The sequence below is a fragment of the Gracilinanus agilis genome, chromosome 4, assembly GCF_016433145.1.
Source record: "Gracilinanus agilis isolate LMUSP501 chromosome 4, AgileGrace, whole genome shotgun sequence".
NCBI lineage: Eukaryota > Metazoa > Chordata > Mammalia > Didelphimorphia > Didelphidae > Gracilinanus > Gracilinanus agilis.
In genome coordinates, this window is record NC_058133.1 from 156,480,765 (window position 1) to 156,503,866 (window position 23,102).

Consider the following 23,102-nt stretch of genomic DNA (forward strand, 5'->3'; position numbering starts at 1 on the left):
CACAGACTCAAAGTGTATGATAAAAATATAGAGATTAGCATAGAAAAAGGAGAATAAACACATTAGGGGCACCAAGGTGATTCAGTGAATAGAAAACTAGACCTGGTGATGGAAGGTGTTGGGTTCAAATCTGACCCCAAATATTTCCTAGCTGTGTGACCCTGGGCAAGTCACATAACTCCAGCTGCCTAGCCCTTACTGCTCTTCTGCCTTAGCACCAATACTTACTATTTATTGATTCTGAGATAGAAGGTAAGAGGTTTGTTGATTTTTTTAAAAATAGTTTCAATGGGTATTTCCAGTCTTATACATTACTTCCCTTCACACATTAAGTGGTCCAGCCAGTGGCCTTCTTGCTGTTCCTTACCCAACCAGTGGTTCCCAAAGTTTTTTGGCCTACCGCCCCCTTTCCAGAAAAAATATTACTTAGCTCCCCCTTACAGTTATTCACCACCCACAAATGCACCTGTGGCCATCACCACCCCAGCCCTGGATTGCTGCAGCACCCACCAGGGGGCAGTGGCACCCACTTTGGGAATCACTGCTCTATGCTATTTCAGAACCTTTGCTCAGGCTATCAGCCTGGAATGTTCTCCCACCTCATTTCCACTTCTAAGAATCCATAATTTCCTTAAAAACTAAACTCAAGAACCACCTTTTACATGAAGTCCTTTCTGATATTGTCAGTAATACGTCTCCTCCCCTTCAAAAAATATTTCATCCAGCAGGGGTTTTAAGGACAATCACACTCATATTTGACATAAAGTTGGTCTTTTAGCCTACTACTTAAATCATTACCATGCTCATTTTAATTCTAAGGTAATCCAGGATTGGCTATTTAATTTTTAAAATTAGAAATGCTGTCTTACTAATTCATCAGTTAGCACTGAGTCATTGAGTATACTTTCATGTTTACTAAATATTATTTTTAAAAATAGGGAAAACATTTCCCACAAATAGTTGTTCCTTCCTGTCTGTCTTTCTGTCTCTATGTCTATCTGTCTGTCTATCTGTCTTTCTCTTTTCTCCCCCTTTCTCTCTCCGTAGATATAGATAGCTATCTCAAAATTGCTAATATTCTAGGCTTATATAAACATCAAAGTTAGTGGCTATATAATTTATTAATAAGTTAAAAATAATCATACAGAATGATAAATAATTATAATATTTGAACCATGGAAAAGATCAAATATGTAGTTATCTCTAATCATTACCCTTATTCTTAAATTCTCACTTCTGAAATACAGTCCTACCATTCAGTTTCCCCAGATTGCAACCAAAATCTGCCAAGAATTTTCTTAAGGAATAAATTCTTCCTCACTAATATCTCAAAGTCTCTGTCTGTCTGTCTACCATTCTCTCTCTTTGGCATGACACTTAATTCTTCAGTCTCTTGACTTCTGAATCGAGGAATTTTTCTTCTAATATTTCTTTACAAAATAACAATTTAACAGTTCTATCAGAAATTAAGTTTTCATTCTATTTTTCATTGTTTCATTTTGTCTCTCTTCAGTCATTACCACAAAGAGCTTCTTTAAAATGACCTTAAATTGCCACTCTTAGCTTCTTAAGATAAATACTAATTAAACTGCAATTTTTTAAAATTCTAAAGGCTTTTTAAAATAATGCAATAGTTTTGTCCATTGTAGTAACTATCACATTTCCATTTATTTTGTAAATATTAATCTATTTAAATATTTTCTCTTCTTATTAGAACTGAAGAAAACTTTTTTTTTCTATAAACAGTTACTTCTTCCTCTCTCCAGCTCTTTTTTTTTTTTTGGTCTGTCTTTTTTTCTCTATATCTTCTTCTCTCCCTCTTTAGATATATATAAATAGAGATATCTCAAAACCATTAATCTTTTAGGATTGTATAACCATAAAAATTAATGGCTATATAATTTATTAATAAGTAATAAGTTAGCATAATATACTTATATAACACAAATAAGTTAACAATTACTAGTAGTAAGCTCCTTGAAAGTGGAAGACTTTTATTTCTTGGTATTCTCAGTGCCCGAATAGTACCTAACCCATAGTAAGTGCTTAATTAAATACTTATCATTTGATTGAAGGGGAGGGTATAAATATACTGTAGCACATTGTTAATAATGATATGCAAAGAAGAAATGGCATAAAATGCATCATCAAGGGCATGTATGATAAGAAAAATGGAGAGAGTGGTCAAACAACAAAACTAAGACTAACAGCCCCAAGCACTGCTCTGTTATCCACTCACATTTAAAAGATCATAGCTTCATCTCCATCATGTTGGGTAGATCTTATACAGAACATTTATGGAAAACCAAAGGAAGTGATCAAAAGGATATGAAGGCATGGATGGGTTGTGATGAATAACAGAAGAGAAAATAATCAAAATGTTAAAATGCTTTAATAAGTGTGGTATAATAATTACAATAAAGAAGCTTTCCTGAAGCTCCGTTGAAAACCTAAAATCCCAAAACACTTGAGATGGATGTCCTTCCTTGTGTTACATTATATTTCATTGGGAATAGAAGCACAGGCCATCTTGGTAGAAGTGTTGGGGTATGGAAAAGTCAAGGAAATGAGATAAAATAGGGACTAATAGGCCCTCCACCTGGAGAATTTAATAAAAGTTTCAAATCCCTCTATGTGACCTATAAGATTACCAGAAAGTATGTCATGAACAGATTTCAAGTAACTGAGCAGAATGTGCAGGAAATTATTCAGGGCTCAATAATAAAAATCCCTCAGTGTCTGGAGGGAGAGTTGGTCTTTAAAGGTAGAATATACCCCTGCCTCAATTTTAGAGGGAGTCGAACAAACTTCTGACTAAATTCAGATCTGCTTTTAGCATCTGGAATAGTATTTCCCCCATTTATAATTTTCCTTAGAAGTCTTTCTTTGGTTTTATAGTCTACCAAAGATCAATTCTCTCTCTAATGAAAAAAAAGCAGCACTCTTTCATTTATCTTCAGATATATAAGCATAATAATAGAAAAAGGTCAAAACAAAGTTCTGTCATCATATAGTGGAGTAAACAGTTTTCCAGAGTGACTGCTCCATATTACCCAGATGGAATCAGAATTCAGGAAAACTTGTTGGAAGAGTTTATTGGCACTCACATTGAGTTCAACTTACTTCCAAGACATTGATGTCTGCATTTTTTACATTAGGAGTCTGTGATAACAGCATGTGTAGTCAACAATAATGATCAAAGACATATTTCCATTTAAGAATAAATCTATTCTATGCAGAATAGAGATGAGGGAGGAAAATGGGGGCATCAAATTATTTAGAGGCTCAATGGGGTATTGGCTAAAGAGTGATAAGAAAATAAAATCATTTATAAATAGTTAAATGGAGAATGAAAATTAGGCTGCAAAGAAAAAAGTGGGGAGATCATTGCTTTGTAAGCATTATTACTCTCTTCTTCCTGGATATACTCTCAGCAGAATTCTCTTATGTTACATCAAATTTCTACAATGTCACATAATATCAATCCTTTTTCACACCATTACCATAACCCATGCAATAATACAATCTCAGACTTGACCTCAGACAAAAATGACTTCATTCACCTTTATTGTCCCTCAAAACAGTCATACAGCCTCCACTCAAAGTCCTCCAGTGAAAAGAAATTCAAAACTCCCCAAATCAGTGCCTTCTGTTTTCAGATAAGTTCAATTACTATCAAGTACTGACTTTAGTTTAACAGAAAATTTGCTTCCCAGTAACTTAAACTGAGTAATCCCAATTATTGGTTTTTGTTGGAGGGACTTATTTTTTGATAGATTTTATTGATATCTTTTTTTATCACCTACTTTTTCCCTGTGAAACCCTCCAAAGAAAGTCATTTCTTTTAACAACAAAAATTAAAGAGAAAGATGAAAAATCCAGCAAAACCAATCAATATGTTGAAAAGCCCAATGTTATATGCAATGTTCTACACCACAAACCCTAATGTTTGCAAAGAAACAGAAAGTGTCTTCTAATATATCTTCTTTGGAGCTGTTTGACTATTATAATTTTACAACATTCATTTTGAAAGATTTTCTTTTTGTTCTTTCCATTTAAATTGTTATAGTCATTATGCAGTTTTCTGGTGTTGTTTACTTTTATATCAATTTATAGAAGATTTTTCCATGTTCCTCTGTAATAAGCATATTTTTCATATCTCAGTACAATAAAAATTAGCTATCAACCTCAATTGATGAATATCTACTTTACTTCTAGTTCTTTGCTACCATAAAAAGTGTTGCTATAAATATTTTCCATATATTTTTCTCTATTTCTGTCATTGACCTTCTTGGATGTCAAATACCTAGTAGTAGGATTTCTGATTTAAGATGTATGGACAGCTTTCTTATGTCCAGTTCTAATTCACCTGTTCTAATCCACAACCACACCAGTAATGTATACTTCTCTTTCCACAAAGAGATGGAGATTTGTTTGGGGAGAGGGGAAATTTTTTAATGTTAATTTCTTTTATACTTATATCACTTTTAATTGTAATAAATATTTCACAAAGAAAAAAATTAATTCAGCAAAATTAGCCATCACATCAACTGAATGACAATATATGAAGCATCCCATACCCAAAGTACCCCTGCCACTGTTAAGAAAGGAGAGAAGCTCCCTTTTTCGTCTTTTCTGTGGGGCAAAGATTGGTCACTATAATTATATGGGATTTAACTTCTTTTTTGTTCTTTCCATTTATGTTGTTATAATAATTCTGCTTGTTATTTTCCTGGTTCTATCTTCTGTAAGAGTTCATATGCCTTCCTGTGCTTCTCTGAATTCTTTTCCCGTTGTTCCTCATTATGCCTTCCAAAGACAAGCATAAAAAAACATATCTCTCTTCAATATAACAATCCTTCGGGCACTTGAAGAATATTATAATCTACCCCTCCATAAATAAAGAAGCTTTTATTAGACAGTTACTACATGCCAGACATTGTACTAAGTACTGGTAAATACAAATACAAAAAAGAGATAGTATCTGTCCTCCAGAATCTTATATTCTAATATAGGGAGGAAAATACATATGAAGAATAATAACTAAGAAAAAGAGTTTAGGTCTGAAAAAGTATGGGGATAGTAAGTAAAACTATAGGTCAGGGGCAGCTAGGTGGCTCAGTGGCACCAGATCTGGAGTCAAAACATCCTGGGTTCAAATCTGGCCTCAGACACTTCCTAACTGTGTGACCGTAGGCAAGTCACTTAATCCCAATTGCCTAATCTTTATCAGTCTTCTGCCTTGGAATCAATACAGATTGACAGAAGATAAGAGTTTACAAGAAAGAGAGAGAGAGAGAGAGAGAAAGAAAGAAAGAAAGAAAGAAAGAAAGAAAGAAAGAAAGAAAGAAAGAAAGAAAGAAAGAAAGAAAGAAAGAAGAAAAACAACCTTACTTTCTGTCCTAGTAACAACTCTTAAACCAGAGGGGCAAGGGCCAGGCAAACAGAATTAGGTGACTTGCCCAGGGTGACAGCTAGGAGGTNCAATCAATTGACCTGCCTTTTCCAAAAGCAATGGTAGTATTGGTTTGATTATTGTTCCTAGAATAAGAGGTGGGGAGCAAGGGGTAGTATACTTTTACAGTGATAATGGCAAGAAGACAGCTGTAAAGTGTAGTTGGCTAGCTGGGACCAAAGTGTATAGGTATATAATGAGTTCTCATCAATCAGAATAGCATAACCCATTATGAGGTCCATTTAGCTATTAGCCATTGTTCAATGGTTACTCTTATGATGTCCTTCAATATCCAATTGAACTCTCCTGGACCCAGTCCAGTTTGTCCATGGACATTCTAAAACTAAAACATGGAAACTCAGAACAGAATACGATACTTTTTTATATATGATATGAACTAAGCCAAAGATAGTGGAAAATTCACTTCAAAAATCCTGGATTTTACATATCTATTAATAAAACATAAAAATCATATTAGTTTTTTACTACTACATAACCGATTTATATTTAGTTTGCTGTCCAATAACACCCTGAAATTTTTTTAACTTGGACTTTTTTCTATCCATGTCCCCCTTCTTTTCATCTAAGTGAAGAGACTTACATTTATCCATATCAAATTTCATCTTAGTAATGTTAGCCAACTATTTCAGCCTATCTAGATCTTCTTGGATCCCAATTCTGTCATTCAATCTGTTAGCCACATCTTTCCAAAATTTGTGTATCAACTACAAATTTGATAAATATGCCATTATGCCTTCACTTGATTCATTACTAGGCATGCTAAATAGAACATATACGGACAACTCCCCAAGGTACATCATTGGAGATGTCTCTCCAATTTGAAAATTATCCATTAATCTTTGTTTACAATAACTCTACAAGTTCCAGATCAATTTAAACCATGTTATTATCCACCTCACACTTCTCCATCTTTATCTATTATATCTCCTGCAAGCCTCTCTATTCCCTTTTTTTTGAGGTAAAAAAAAAACTCTTTCCCTATCCCCAGTTGTAAAGTCCAGAAGATATATAATACATCAATGACCAAGAATGAAAGGAAGTGAGGTGTAGTGGTAAAAGCAATGAATTTGGCATCAGAAATGCTAGGTTTAAATCCCATTTCTTTATTGACTATGTGATATCAGTCATTTCAACTTTCTAGCCTGGGATTTCTTATTAGCTGATTGGACTAGATGATCTCTAAGGTCCTTTCCAGCTCTGAATCTACGATCAAATAATCTATTATCCTATACAATGCCTATAGCATTCTATTGATTTACCAGTTCAGTATGTAAAAATGGGAAATAAGATCATTTTTTATAATCCCATGTGAGCTTACATTAATCACTACTTCCTTTTTTACACATTCATAAACAATTCCTTTAATAATGCTCAACAGAATTTATAAGAATTCAATGTCAAATGCACCAGACTACAATTTGAAATAGAAAAGTTGGTCAATGAAACACAATAGACAAGATACAGAAGCAAATCAACATTTGATAAACACAAGAACTCCAACTTCTGGAGCAAGGACTCACTACTGCACAAACTGATGGGAAAACTGTAAAACAGAATGACAGAAGTTAAATTTAAATTAATATTTCATACCATATCACAATAAGCTCCAAATTAACTACACATAACGGATCATATCAAAAACAAATTAGAGAAACAGATGTTATATTATAACTGGGGATGGGAAAGAGTTTTTTACCTCAAAAAAGGGAATAGAGAGGATTGCAGGAGATATTATAGACAATTTTGATTGCATAAAATGTAATTTTTCTTCAGACAAAATTAATGCACTTAGAATTATAAGGGAAACTAGGGGAAAATCCTTGCAGGAAATTTCTTTGGTAAAAGTCTGATGGCCACGATACATAAAGAACCAATAAAAGTACATAAGAACCACAGCCATTCCCAAAAAGATAAATTTTCAAAGGATGTAAATAGGCAATTTTCAATGGAAAAAAATCTAAGGTACCAACAATTTTTAAAATGCATCAAATTATTATTTAAAAGAGAAATGTAAGTTAAAGCAACCCTCATACCCATGGATTCACAGAGGCAGCAAAAAAAAAAAAAAAAAAAGGTGGAGGGATTATAATATGATAGATACACTTTTGCACTTTTGGTGGGGCTGTTTAGCAATGACCCAGCCATTATAGAAAGCAATTTTGGGGGCAGATGAGTGGCTCAATGTATTGAGAGCCAGGCCTAGAGATGGAAGGTCCTAGGTTCAAATCTGTCCTCAGACACTTCCCAGCTGTGTGACCCTGGACAAGTCACTTAAGCCCCATTGCTCTTCTGCCTTAGAACAAGGTAAGGGTTTGAAGAAAAAAAGGAATTTTGAACTATACTCAAAAAGTCACTAAACTGGATAATACTATGCCTAATAATCAGTGCTATATTATAAAAGCATAGAATTGTAAGAAACCTTGTGAATGATTTAGCCCAACCCCTCTCATGTTATTAATGAGGAAACTGAAGTCGAGAGAACTGATATACCCAATTAGAGTAGCCAGAGCCAGTATTAAAATCTAAGTTTCCTTCTTCCCTTTCCTTCAAAAACACTAGGATTTTGTTCACAGCTCCATTATAAAAAGACCATCTAAAACCAGCCCTTTGGAAATATAAAGCACAACATTCAATTCATTCATGTTGAGACCAAGAATGAGAATTTTTAAAAAGTCTTTTTTCTTCTTGGTCATTTTTTCCTACCACATTCACCCAAAGAGCATTTAGTTCTTGGTATAACTGCAGAAAGAATGATGGCTCCATAGCTCATGAAAAACCTCCTTCCTGAGATACTCCACATCCAAGCCAGGGGACTATAGTTCTTCAAAACAACAACAAAAAACAACTCTTTGCTTCCATCTTAGAATCAATACTGTGTAATGATTCCAAGGCAAAAGAACAGCAAAGGCTTAGGCAATAGGAGTTAAGTGATTTGCCTAGAATCACACAGCCTGGAAGAGTATGATCAAACTCAGGACTTCCAATCTCTAGGTCTGGCTCTTAAATCACTGAGCCACCTCTACCCCCGGAACTAAAGCTCTTTGAACATCACCTCTAATTTTCCTTCCCATCCTCAAGGACAAATACTCGAAAGGAAAGAATCTTGAACGTGGCACTGCGTTCTTCCCCAAGACAGATGCAGACACAGTCAGACAGTGGAGTGGGGCTCTCATTTTGTTACCAAAAACTGGTCCTAACTTAGTAGTGGGGCTTATTCAAAAGGAAGGTTTTTTGGTTTGTTTTCGAGAGCTTTACAAATCAATTGTTTTAAACACAGAACAAATTTTCCCAAGGAAACTATGTTAAAAGGAATCATTATTTTCCAATTTACAAAAACCAATTCAGTCTCTAACATAGCTGAAGCAGTGTTGTCTGTACTCTGGAATCTATCATCTATAATGTTGTTTCTACTGGTAAATGTAATCTGTGTTCTACCTGGCAATGCCCAGTTGGATGTCTAGTCTAGAAATGATTCCAGTGACAAAAGTATGCTCAAACATGCACTGGAAACATTTTATCAACCTACAAAATCATCTCACTGCAGAGTGGTGAGGAGAAGTGGTGATAGATAGGGACAGTTCTGATGGCAGGATAAGTAAAGTAGGGAGAAGAAATGCAACTAGAGGAGAGAATAACCATGGCAGCTAGGATGGGTAAGGGGTAAAAGTAGGATTAGAAGGAACTGTGACGATTCCTACATGGACTACCTCCATAAAGACAGTCATTTGTCATGGTTTAAAGAAGGATGGAGGAGTAGGGGAAAAGGGAATGAAAGAAGGAGCAGGAGCTCCCAGAGAGGGAAGAACTGGGGATGCAAAGGTCTTTCTTAGGCATACACACCAGTGAATGGAGCTTATCAAGAGGATGGGGTGGACAGTAGTCATTGAAAATGCACAAACATTCAAGATGACTTGATTTTAGTAGTGTCATCATTCCAAAATAATAATCAATATGCTTATTGAATTAATTAGTTAATGTAAGGGTTTATAGCTCCTAACGATATTTGATATACTTTTACTGGTAAATCCTCATGTTCAGTAACAAGCAGCTATTTTAGAGAAAAAAACAGTGACAGCAAAGGTCTTAAAATATGTAAAGTACAGGAAAATTATTTGATAGAGTTTAGCTTTTTTAAAAATTAAATGGCAATAAAAATTTCCCCACATATATGAATAATTCTACTAAACATACCAAACAGAGAAAATGCCAGAAAGGGGTAACGTGACAGTCAGAAGACAAAGGTATACAACTGTAAAAATTTTAGAACTCCAATCAATGAAATGATCAACTATAATTCCAGAGTACAAATGATGGTGCACCTACCCACCTTTTGACAGCAAGGAGATGGACTCTAGAGGCACAGTGAGACATATAGTTTTAGGCCAAAATGTATATTTGTTTAGTTTGACTATGCATATTTGTTACAAGGGCTTTGTTTTACTTTTTTTCTTCAATGGCAGGGGCAAGGAAAGTGAGAAGGAAAACAAAAATAAGTATAAGGTCAGCCCCCCAAAATGAGAAGAGAATAGAAAGAAGGCAATGGAGAAATTCCAGACAAGCAGTATATTAAAAGTTAAATATTGCATTTATTATATATTTAAAAGAAAATAAGATCTACAGAAGAGACCCTCAGTTCTATGTATAAGTCTCTCCTTTTGTTCTGTGATGTAGATGAAAATGCTCATTTTATTTTGGTACTTGTTATTGGTACTTGTTAGGTTCAGATTAAAAAATAAATAAATTGGTCAAAGAGAAAGGAGTACCACACTCAAATCCAACCATTACCATTTCAAAAGTTGAGGATCTTTCTATTCCTAATGCACATCTAGGATATCCTGATCCCTGACTGAAATTATATTTATTTTTCCCACAATCTGAGGAAATAATAAGTGGTATCATCCCCTTTTTCCAAATGATAAAATAGAGGCATAGGAGATTTGAATTGTTCAAGACACATAGGAACTATACCCTCCTATATCCCCACTCCTAACCATACCTACATTTGGCTCACAATCTAAAAAAAAAACAGTTTCTATTTCTAAAGTCCTTCATCATTCCCCAAAATGAACTGTTATACACTGAGATCAGATTCTGAAGCAAAGTGTTTATCATGAGCCATTTTGGTTTAGAACTCGTTTTGACATTTTAAAGGGTATGGCAAAATGGAAAACAAGAACATCAGAAGAAATGCCCTATAATTCCACTGTTATATCCTGTCATGTGAAAGTGTCTTCGAAGAAAAGAAACAACAATATAACATTAATGATAATCCCAAAGGATAACAGCTGCCTCCACCAGACAATGGTAAGAAAACATGTTCCAAAAAGGAACTGCTGCAACTAACAGAGGTCCGAGTGTGAGCAGTTCCTAGAAGGTCCTAAACTGTAACTGACAAACATTCGACTGGTCATGTGAATGTGTCAGTCATTTCATCTGTGTCAGCCTCAGTTTCCACATCTGTACAATGGGGGGTAATAATAACATCTACTTCTCAGGGTTATTGTGAGTATAAAAGAAGATCATATTTCTAAAGCATTTTGTATACTTTTAGAAATTTTTGTACTTTCTTCTTAGTATTAATTCTAAGACGGAAGATTGGCAAGGGCTGGGACATCACTGTGAAATGACTTCCCCAGAGCCACACAGCTAGGAAGTGTCTGAGGCCAGATTTGAACCCAGATTCTCTTGACTCCAGACATGACTCTCTACACTTTGCACACCTTAAAACATTATATGAATACCAATTATTGTTATTGTTATCATTATGATTAGTAGTAGTAGTAGTGGTCACTTAAACTTAAATAAAGATCTGAATTACCAGGTTCCCAAATAATTACAGGATTAAAAATAATCAAATATATATAATAAATAAATATTATATATGTAATATATAATATTCATAAATAATTAAATAAATAAATGGATTGTAGATTTTATATATATATATATATAAAGTTAATAAAAGTTTAAAAATTAAATTAAAATAAAATAAAATTATCAATCCCAGTGCCCTCATATGTATGATGTATGTGTACAATACTTTGCATGGCAAATGTCCATTTCCTGGACATTTGAAAAAGACAGTTCCCATTGGAGCAAGGTACCTCCCTCTGTTAATGGGAAGGCATCCACCTGGGTTGTATTCCTGGAATAGACTGACTGATTAACAAAGACAAGTAGTCCAACTCAGAATCAAAATTGTGTTCAATCTTGTTCCCCCTCCTTGTAAATGGGGCAGTAATTTCAAGTAAATGACATGGAAAGCTGTTACAAGCCGGCCCCACATTCACATTTCACTGTTTCTCTGGTTGTAAATAGCATGCGTGACTGCGCCAAGGACCAAATTGCTCTTTAGCTGCCAACATTAGTTGTTTAATGATCTGAAGAACAGAAGCTGCCAATTACTGTATTCCATTTTCAAATGTCATTTAAAACCCATACATGTAATTATTACACCTTTTTGTTAAATTTTTATGGTTCTTCTGAAGAAGATGAGCTGTGTGTGGGCTCATCTAACCTACAAAACTCAGCAAAATCTCAATATCTTCATTATAGAACTAACCCGTTTCTCATGATCTCATTCAATCTTTCATGAAGCTGGACATTGGTAAAAATTAAAAGATCATAGATTTAGGGTTCAAAGGGACCTCAGAAGCTGAGAGCCAGAGAGATTAAGTGACTTGTCTGTAGTCGCAAAGCTAGTAAACATCTAAAGCAGAATTTGAACTCAGGTCTTCCTGGTTCTAAGTCCAATACTCTATTCACTATAGCAAGGATTTCTTCGGGGGTGGCTTCCAAGATTTAGTGTTGAATATAGTAATCATTTTTTTGTATTATGAATCTCATCTCACATAAATATATAACATTACAAAGGAAATTAATTATAAAAATATTTTTAAAAACAAGTTCACAGATCTCAGGTTAAGAATCTTGGATCATTGAGATTAGCAAGGATTTGGGTACTAATCATATGCCTCTAGTAAGCTGACTATCGTGAGGCAAGAGGTTTAAACTCCTTGTGTCTCAGTTTCTTCATCTGCCAAATATTCAGTCATTTTTTGGTCATGTCTGATTTTTCCTGATCTGATTGGCAGGGCAGGGAGGTTTGGGAAGAGATACTGGAGTGATTTGCCATTCCCTTCTCCAAATCATTTTACAGATGAGGAAATTGAGGCTAGAAGATTAAGTGACTCACCAAGGGTCACACAGCTACTAAGTGTCTGAGATCAGATTTGAACTCAGGAAGATGAGTCTTCCTGACTCCAGGCCTGACACTCTATCCACTGTGCCACCTAGTTTCCCCAAATATAATATGGTCCCATGAAGGACAAAGCTCAAATGACAGCTATGAATTTCACAGTTTTTGGAAAGAGTAAATAAAATGACACTTGTGAGAGCACATTGTGAATCATTCTACAAAAAGAAAATTACATGTTTTCAGAGTGCCTAGTGTATGGACTTTTTGAAATATAATGACTAGTAATTATCAAATGAGGAAGGTGTGGAGTCAAAGGATATGAACAGATGAAGAAACCAAAAATATCTATAGTCATATGAAAAATGTTCCAAATTACTATTGATTAAAGAAATGTAAATTAAAACAAGTCTGAGGTACCACCTCCCAACTATCAGATTGGCTAATGTGACCAAAATGGAAAATGATAAATGCTGGAGGGGATGTGGGAAATCAGGACACTATTGCATTGTTAGTGAAGTTGTGAACTGATTCAACCATTCTAAAGAACAATTTGGAACCATTGCCAAAGCGCCATAAAACTGTGCATACCCTTTGATCCAGCAATATCACTCCTAGGTCTATATCCCAAAGAGATCAAATAGTGGGGAAAGGACCTATTTGTATAAAAATATTTATAGCAGCTTTTTTTGAGGTGGCAAAGAATTGGAAGTTGAGGGGATGTCTATCAATTGGGGAGTGGTTGAACAAATTATTTTGTCTATGATATATGATTGTATATGATAGTAATGAAATACTACTATACTCTAAGAAATGATGAGCAGGATGATTTCAGAAAAATCTGAAAATATGACCTGATGCAGAGTGAAGCAAGCAGAACCAAGAGAACACTGAACATAATAACAGCAGCATTTTTCCGTGACAGAATTAGCTATTCTCAAAAATACAATGATCTAAGATAACTCTAAAGATGAAATGATAAAACATGCTATCCACCTCCAGAGAAAGTACTATTATTCACTTTTTTTTCATTGTCTGAGTTTTTATTTGGGGAATTTCATTTGATATATTCTCTCATAACATGGTGAATATGTAAGTATGTTTTTGGCATGATCACACATGTACAACCTAGATCAAATTGATTACCATCTCAGGGAGAGAGGAGGGAAGGAAGGAAAGGAGGGAAATAATTTGGATCTCATAATTTCAGAAAATATATGTTAAATGTATATATTTATATATATATTTACAAATACATATAAATGTAATGAAATACTACTATACTCTAAGAAATGATGAGCAGGATGATTTCAGAAAAATCTGAAAATATGACCTGATGCAGAGTGAAGTAAGCAGAGGGGGCAGAGCCAAAATGGTATCTTAGGAGCAGCAAAAGCTGAAACCACTCTGAGAATCCTTCCAAACCAAAAATTGTTATTACAATGTAATTGGGGGGGATGAAATATTATGTAATAAAAATAAAGTGCTTTGAGATCTTTAAGTCATGACTAGCATAAAAGCAAATACCACTCAAAACAGAAAATAAAATCAACCTGATTAAAAAACCTCAAGACCAAGCTCAAAGTCTGATCAACAAATATTTTTAAATGAGTCTCCTTAAATGTTCCCTTTCAACTTCCCTTTATTTTTAATGTCCCAGTCACTTTACCTGAAACAGCAAGCATTTTGGCTTCAAGCAAGGTTGGTAGTTGGGTCTCAATTTCATTCACTTTCCTCCTCAAGGTACTGCAGAGTTTCTGACTTGTACAAACCTAAATGGAGGAAGACAGCCAGGATCCATAATTCATTCTAATAAGTCAAGAACAATCCACTCAAAATTCTGGAAAATCTCTGAGTTGACAAATGGAGCTCAACATTCTATTACCTAGGGATCTCAATTGAAATTACTCAAAAAAACATACTGGGCTAGCCCATGACCAAACCCCATATCCCAATAATCAAGTTATAAAATCAGAATGGCATTGAGAGGCTACCCTTATCAGGCAGCAGACTTAAACTAGACTCCCAGTGGCTATATTGAATTGTGGCCCATTTTAGCTGATGCTGATGGCATTCCATTTGCCCAAAAATATAGACTTGGTAAATTAGTCAGGATGTCTCAGTAAAATGAGCAGGCTTCATCATTAGGATTTTTGGTACCACTCTATGCATTGATTCTATTATTTCTTTGATTTTTCATTAAACAACAAAGCCCTTCCATCCCAGGTATTTTTTCTGAATTTCCTTTACTTTGTCTTATTTTTGAACACGGAAAAAGTCTCTGATTCAATCTGCATCTATTCAAGTTGGAAAGAGTCAACTAGGCAAACAAACATCCCCTGAAGAAAAGACAATACAGCTTGACAAACAATAGGTAAGCTAATGAGGGTGTTTTCTCACTGCACAAAAGGCATTGGTGTAATGAGAAGCCCTGGAATTAGCAACTATGTTCTCTCATTAGAAATCTTAGATGTGTTCAAGAGCTAAAATTAATCCAACTGGGGACACAAAGCCCAAAACAAATATTCAGTCCCATTGCATAAAAGAGACTAGATCTCTCCAGATACAAATAACTTCAATTGCTTTGGTTCTTATGGACAAAAATTGAGATTATTTTTAGCTATAGAGTAGACCTCTACAATCTTGATTAAAATCACTCATCATTTCCTCTTACAAACTCATAATCTTCTCTTCTAAGAAGTGGCTGTTGGCTTTCTAGTATTTTTAGGGACCCAAAGGAACACATAGAAGCTTCTTCTCCAAACCAAAGCCAATTCTGGCAAAATTAGAATACTGATATGTCCAAAACAATACATTTCAATAACTTTCCATGGCCCTGAGATTTTTCAGTTCTTGGAATTACAGTGCAGATGTCCTAGATATACTTGCACCTCCGGCCCTCTCTCTTGGGAACCATGCAGAGCCCAGCTGAATTACATTTTACAGTCACTCAACTAGGAATGTTTCTACAGCAGTTGAGAACACTTCTAACTCTAAAACACTGGCCATAATTCTTATGTCTCATTTAATTTATGTATACTCTTTCTTATTTTAGTTAACAGCTTCTGTTAATCATAATTGGGTCAGCCACTCCTTTGTTGAACAAATCTATCTTTCGAGCTGTCACTGTTAATATAAAATGAGATTTATAAATCTCCTTATTAAATTGCAGTTATACATACTTTCAGGCACTGCTGGATCTAATCTAATCTTCACCAATCTCCAGATAGTCTATTTTCAACTCTTTCTCCCATCTCATTTATCCCTTAATTACCTCAGCTTTGGGCAGGTCACAATAGGTAGAGATAAATGTACTGAGTGGAAGGGATATTTAAACTCTCCATTAGAAAAGAAATAAGTGATCTCTAACCCAAAGTAGCCATCTCTAGGTGGACTTGAAATTACCTAAAATCCCAAAGAAGGGAAGACGTAAGGTCCAACTGTTCATGGAGTTACTAAACTTCCTCTGGACCAAAGTTGCCAATTTTAGAAACTTATCTAAAATCCATGAGATTTTAGAAAAACCCATAGAACTTTGGGGCTCTGGATTGCCAGGCCTTCTCTGGTCTAGAAAAAGAATTTTATTTCCTGACTTGTGAGGATTCTATTGGCTTGAAATCAACATAATGAGAAATGTTCAATGACCATTCCAAGGGAACATAAAACCAGGACCCTAAACCAAGTTTTTGCCAATATCCAAACTAGATATGGCATCCTGCTGGCATTTTCAACTAAAAAGTGAACCCTGATTTTTGTTCATTTACCTTCCTCCATTTCCATTTCTCAGAGTCTAAAAGATAATGAAACAAAAAGATTATATCTTTCCTGTAAATTCATGAGAAGCCTTATTTAAGCTAAGGGCAGGTGATGTGTGTGTGTGTGTGTGTGTGTGTGTTTGTATGTTAGGCCAAATGCAGAGAGTATTAAGATGTCAAATCCAAATGCAGATAGTCTCCCACCTAGAAGCAACACAGTATAATAAAACTAAAGTCAGAGTTCAAATCCTGCCTCATATTTACTACTTTTTGACCTTGGATAAGTCATGTAAGTTCCCTGTCTCAGGTTCCTCACCTACAAAAGGAAGGGGCTAAGGAAAGGGAAGGAGGGAGGGAGAGAGGAGAAACAAACATTTTCTTAAGCATCTACCATGTGCCAAGCACTATAATAAGTGCTTAAGAAATATTAAGACATTTAATAATGTTAAGCTAGTTGGCTTTGGTATCTCTTCCAGCTTGAGGGATAGAATTCTTCCATTCTTAATGACAGTTATTTCACCTTCTGACAACTAGCCTTTTTTTCCCCACCTCAATCAGTCCACTGTCAACCTATATCTGTGACCTGAGAAAAATGACTTCTGCCAACAGTTCTGGTCACAATTTAATCTGATCATTCATAATCATCTGGTCTCACTTCAGAGTTTATCTACACTTAGGGAATCTTACACTAAGAATATTTTCCCAGGATTTCTAGACTGCTCAGAAAATTCAACTCAATAAATATTTATTAAGTGCCTACTATATGTCAGGCAATGTGCTAAGTTCTGGGAACACAAAAAAAGAGGCAAAAGATAGTCCCTGCTCTCAAAGACCTTACAATATAATGGAAATTTTGTCTATTTTGGCCAAACATAACATTTTTTTCATCACTTTAAGAAACTTTTTAATTCATATGCTTGCTGAAAATAGTAAATTCCTTCAAGATCAAATTACAGTCCTAGAGTGTTAACTATAAAAGGCAGACAGACTAGTTCTCAAACTAACAGGGGGACTGGAAAATATGCTTTTTATCATTTGAAAAGATGTCTGAACACTATCCTCTTTGTAAGAAAAGTAATTAACTTCTCTTAATTGCCCCCATAACCAAAAGTCTTTTAAGCAAAGGAATTCAGTTGCGAATAGTAGGTACCTTTTCCCATTTCAGAAAATTGACAGATATAGTTAAAGGAAAGGCCAATAAATCTATTTCTACAGTGGTCACAAGCCAGAAACACAACCACAGACAGCTTCCCTGGCTTACCTCCTTTAACTTATCTTACTGTTGTAAATTCTTCTATATGTTCTACATCTATAACTCTGACACTCTGGTATAGACAAGAAATCAATTTTTTTAAAGGACACACATAATATTATATATATATACATATATATATGTATATATATATATATATATATGTTGTTGTTCAGCCACTTAAGTCCTGTTAGTCTTTTTGTAATCTCATTAGGGGTTTTGTTTGCAAAGATATTAGAGTGGTTTATCATTTCCTTTTCCAGATCATTTTACAGATGAAGAAACTGAAGCAAATAGGGTTAAATGACTTACCATGGGGCACATAGCTACTAAGTGCTTGAGGTTAGATTTGAACTCAGAAAGATCAGCTTTCTTGACTCTGGCTTTGGAGATCTATCCATTGCACTACTTAACTGCTCCAGGGTGAATAAGTGAGTGTATCTGTATTTGTGTGTGTGTGTGTGTGTGTGTGTGTATGTGTGTGTGTGTATGTGTGTGTGTGATACATGTATATATATACAAGCAATCATATCTTCTCAAATTTCAGATATAATTTAAGAAATCAACTTGTTAATATTTTATGTCTAGTTGATAAATATGATAGTTATGGAGAACTTACCTTAGAAGTAGTTTCTTTAATGGCCAAGTTGAGTGACTGTTCCCTCTCTTGGAGGCTAGAAGAATGGGGGGGGAAATAGTCTTCTTAACTTCTTAACAGAGAAATATAATTAAAATATTCAATAAGAAACACTATGTCCCAGTATGCAGGGCAGGGTTCTTGAAGTCAAGTCAGGAGAATATAGTTTCAAATTCTGCCTCTAACACACTGACTGTAGGACCATGGACAAGTCCCTTAATGTTCAGAGACACAATATAATCCCATAAAACTTTAAATTATAGAGAAACTGATCTTCATGGAAGAAGAAACTTCCCAACTATGGATTCTCTACAAATCATAGGTCTAAAATAATAAGAATCAGTCAATACTATTTTCAATACAGAAAATAGATAGCTCAAAAATATGCTCGATAAAAGAGGATTAAAATTGAGCTGAATTAATTAAAATTAATAATAATAACTAGCATGTATGTAGTATCTACATATTATATGCCAGGTCCTATGCAAAGTGCTTCACAAATATTTCATCTGACCCTCACAATAACCCTGGGAGGTAGATGCTATTATCTCCATTTTACCATTAAGTAAACTCAGGCAAACAGAGGTTAAGTAACTAGATGAGGGCTTCAGAGCTAATAAGTAACAGAGGCTGGATTTGAACTCAGTTCTTCCTGACTCCAGGCCAAACACAATATACTATGCAATCCAGTTGCTTTAAATATTCCACATGAGCTAAGTAATCAATATCAGTATCATTAAGAATTTACAAGAGTCATCCTTTCATTGAGGAAGCCCTTATTCAGTGGCTACTATATACCTATATTTGAGCCAGGCTTTGTGGAATATATTAAATATTGCAGGAGCAGACAATATTAAATAAGATAGTAAATGTAAAAGGGTATTATAAATTATAATGTACTTTATAAAATGTTATGACAATATAATCACTTGCTGATTTTCAGTTTTCAAAGGCTTTCCCTCACAACTACTTTGGCAAGATAAATAGTATTTATATTTTACAGATGAAGAAACTGAGATTCAAACAAGATCATCCAAACAAGATTGGTTATATAGATTTGGGAAACATTTGAGTATAGATAACATTTGAATACAAATGACTCAAATCCAGAATTCACATTCAAATCTTATGATCCTAAATATGCTGTCTTTATCATCATGCCATATAAAAATATAAAGCATTCTTTTTTATTCCTTATCACATCATCATCACAATACACTGTTCCTTTCCTCAAAAAGATTGCAATCTAGCTGGGAAGATAAATACATGTAAAAGTAAAATCACAATATAGGCTATATCATAAATAGACTTAACAACCTTTAGTATCTCGCTCAATTGTCTTCCTGTCATAGTTCCTTCTCAATAACATGGGAAAAGTCAAAAATAGTGAACTCTGACTAACCAGTTTGTGGACTCCTTGAATTCTTTCAATCTTAATCAAAAAGCCATTTAAAAAAAAAAGTAAGGAGGCAACATTTAAATTTAAATCCAAGTACTGGTATAACTTAGAAGAAGGAGAAGGTTAAAGCTATTGATTAAAGTCATCTCTGGGGATTATCAGTTATCCCTATCCCTCCTTCAATCAATAGTCATCTGTCCTGCAAAGCTTCTTGAAAACAAATTTGCATGCAGTGACTCAGTAGCAGCATTTCACAGAAAGCAAGTGTAGAATGTCAGAGTTACAAAAGCCCTCAGAGACCATCTAACCCATCCCTTACATTGCCAAGATAAGTCTATTCTCCTCCTTCTCTATGATAGCCCTTTACATGCTTGATGACAGTTATCATTTATTCCCCTCCCAAATAAAGATGCTTTAATGGCCCTTACTGCTTTTATGACATTTTGATGCTCTGATGCATTTATGTACTTATCAGTATGGGGGTCCTGAAATTTTCTATCAAAAGTGTTTTTTGTCCACGACTTTCATATGTTGGTCTTTCCTATGTGCTAGGGATGCTTCTTTTTTCATTTAATTAATTATAGCACTTTATTTTGAAACTCTCCAATACACTTATCCTGTACTGTTGTATAGTAATAGTTATCTATATTTGTGTGTCTTATTCTCATTTCTAGGCCTAGAGTTTCATAATGGCAGAGACTAAGTAGTCTCCCTTTCTCCAGTCTTCTACCCAAATCCCTAAAGCATAAATATGATAATGCTATTTCCCTGCTATAAATAGACAATGACTGACAGATGGGTGAATAAATAAAAACAAAAACCCCTCTGCACAAATTCCTATACTCAAAAGGATAAAATATGATCCCCTTAGGTTAATATTTAAGTCACTCCACAATCTGGTATCAACCTACAATAATCCCTTACCTATCCGGGGAGTTACAGTCCAGAAACCCCCAGGATAGGTGAACATTCGCAAAGTAGAGGCGTTATGTTTATTTTATTATTTATATATATTTTAAAGCTCTATAAATCCTTCCCACTCTCCTATAAACCCTTTTCACACTCTTATTAACCTTTCCCATACTCTTATAAACACTGAGCCAATCAGCGCCCAGGATGCAGAATGCAATGCTGTGGTTGGTCACCTTTTAACCAATAGTGTGCAATGTACAATTTTACGTTGGCAAACTTGCACAAGCAGTAGTGGCATACTGCAGTTCCATTGTGTACAGTAGGGTATTCATCTACAACATCCCACAATATAGCAAAAACTCCATGATACAGGATTAGATTTTTTTTTAAACCCATGATACAATGAACCACATTATAGCATGGGACAACTGTATTTTTTTAAATTCATTTGTTTGTAACATTAAAGTTCCTAGGTATCTCCCTCTCTTCCTCTTTCCTCTCTCTGAAATAAAGAAGGCATCATATGACTAAATATATATATATATATATATAAATTTATTTATTACTATATATTTGTAATTATATTACTTATATATTATTTGGAGCATATGTATATATGTATGCATACATATATATAAAACTAAGTCTTGCTTGTTTCTATTTATCAGTTATTTCTCTAGTGAGGGACATACATAAGTTATTATTCAAGCCATATTTCTGTTGCTTTATATAATGTTGCCTTGCTTCTGCTCTCATTTTGCTCTTCATAATTTCATGTAAGTCTTTCCATTTTTTAAAAATTAATCTGAAACTGCCACACCAATGCAACTACCAACAATTTGGAAATTGGTCTTGATCAAGGACACATGACAAAACTAGTGGAAATGTGCATCGGCCATGGGTGAGGGGAGTGCGGGGGGCGAAGGGGAAAGGAGGAGCATGAATCATGTAACCATGTTAAAAATGAATATTAATAAATGTTTGAAAAAAAATTAATCTGCTCTTCATTTCTTATTGTGTAGTAGTACTCCATCACAGTCATATGCCACAACTTGTTTAGCCAATTTTTCCAGCCTTATTTTATATTATTCTTGATGCACTCTACATTCCAATGAAATCACTCTTGTAGCTGTTACCTAAACACAAATTTCAATTTTACCAATTCTGTACTTTCTCATAGGCAGTCCTTCAAAAAATACTCCCTCTCACCTCTAGACCTTTTAAAATTCTTTTCTTTTTTCAAGAATCAACACAGATGCTACTTCTTCTGGGTGACCTTTCCTCATGGGACATGCTGGGACATGAATTATTCTCTCTCTCTCCTCAAATATTCTTTGAGCACTTTGTCTGGATCTTTTTTTGCCCTCGTTGGTCCTTCTTATCTATTCATATCATATACCTCCAAGTAAAAATGAACATCTCAAATTCAGGGACAGATTGGATTGTATTTTATCTTAGTATCCCCATCACTAGTTTAGTACCTTGAACATAGTAGACATTTAATAAATAGTTGATGAATTGCTGCTGAAAAGATAATGGACCTATCTGTTAGAAACACATAAAGGAGTAAAGCATTCACTGTCCTGAAGATTTCACTGACCATGTTGATCAAGCCAACACACCAGACCCCACAGAAAGCCTACAATTTGTGCTACACTCTATCCCTAGTGGGAATGTTACATGTATCTGTAGGCAGGAAGGTGGAGTAAGGGAAGGAGGATCCAAGTCCAATCTTGGAAAAGTGACCATTGATGAGACCTGGTACCAGCCCACTTAGACTTACTCTTAGGGGTCTAACATGACTTTAGTGGGTAATAAAAATGGCCAGGGAATGATGGTGTCCTTTCAAGTGTTTCATCTTTGAGACCTCATGATCAGAGTACCAAACTTTGACAAGTACCATAGTAGCCTGTGTTTGTTGGAAGGGTTGAGATATAGGATAGATCACATAACTATTAGAGTGAACTAAAAGTAAATCCAGAAAATGATGGCCCCCTTTCCAAGTATTTTCTGTCTTGGGATAGTGAAACAATTTCACCATACAAATAGCAAAACAAGGGCAAACATCATCTCATAGGGACAGTAATCACTGACAGACAAGAACAATAAGTTAACAATAAGTCAATAAGTCTGGCTAAACTCAAATCTGAAGAGATAATGGTACCTCTTAGCTTCTCCTTTTATCCTATCTGGCCCTATCCCTAAAGACAAGCTAGTCAATTCTCAAGTTTAAATTTTCATGGAGGGACGTATCAATAAAGATAACTCAGAGATTTATTTTACATTTTATTCTAAAATATTGTGCAAATCTTAGAGTACAAAAAATCATAAATCATTTTAATTAGAATTGGTTAATTAACAATAAATTTGGTTTACGTTATACTATTTTTAGTAGTTATGCTAAGTACATATCATATATAGAAATATATATATATATATATATATGTTATACTACTCTGAGTAGTATATACATATA

At 34.6% G+C, this 23,102-nt stretch overlaps 1 protein-coding gene across 1 annotated transcript in view; it reads right to left on the bottom strand.

Annotated features, from left to right (window-relative positions):
• The window catches only part of DISC1 (DISC1 scaffold protein), a 420,969-nt gene that overhangs the window by 290,615 nt on the left and 107,252 nt on the right, over positions 1–23,102 (bottom strand). Inside the window, exons 6-7 of the mRNA XM_044674988.1 lie at positions 18,298–18,352; positions 14,341–14,443 (exon numbers count right to left, since the gene is read on the bottom strand). Coding sequence (XP_044530923.1) covers positions 14,341–14,443; positions 18,298–18,352 — 158 coding nt within the window. The remainder of the gene's footprint in view (positions 1–14,340; positions 14,444–18,297; positions 18,353–23,102) is intronic.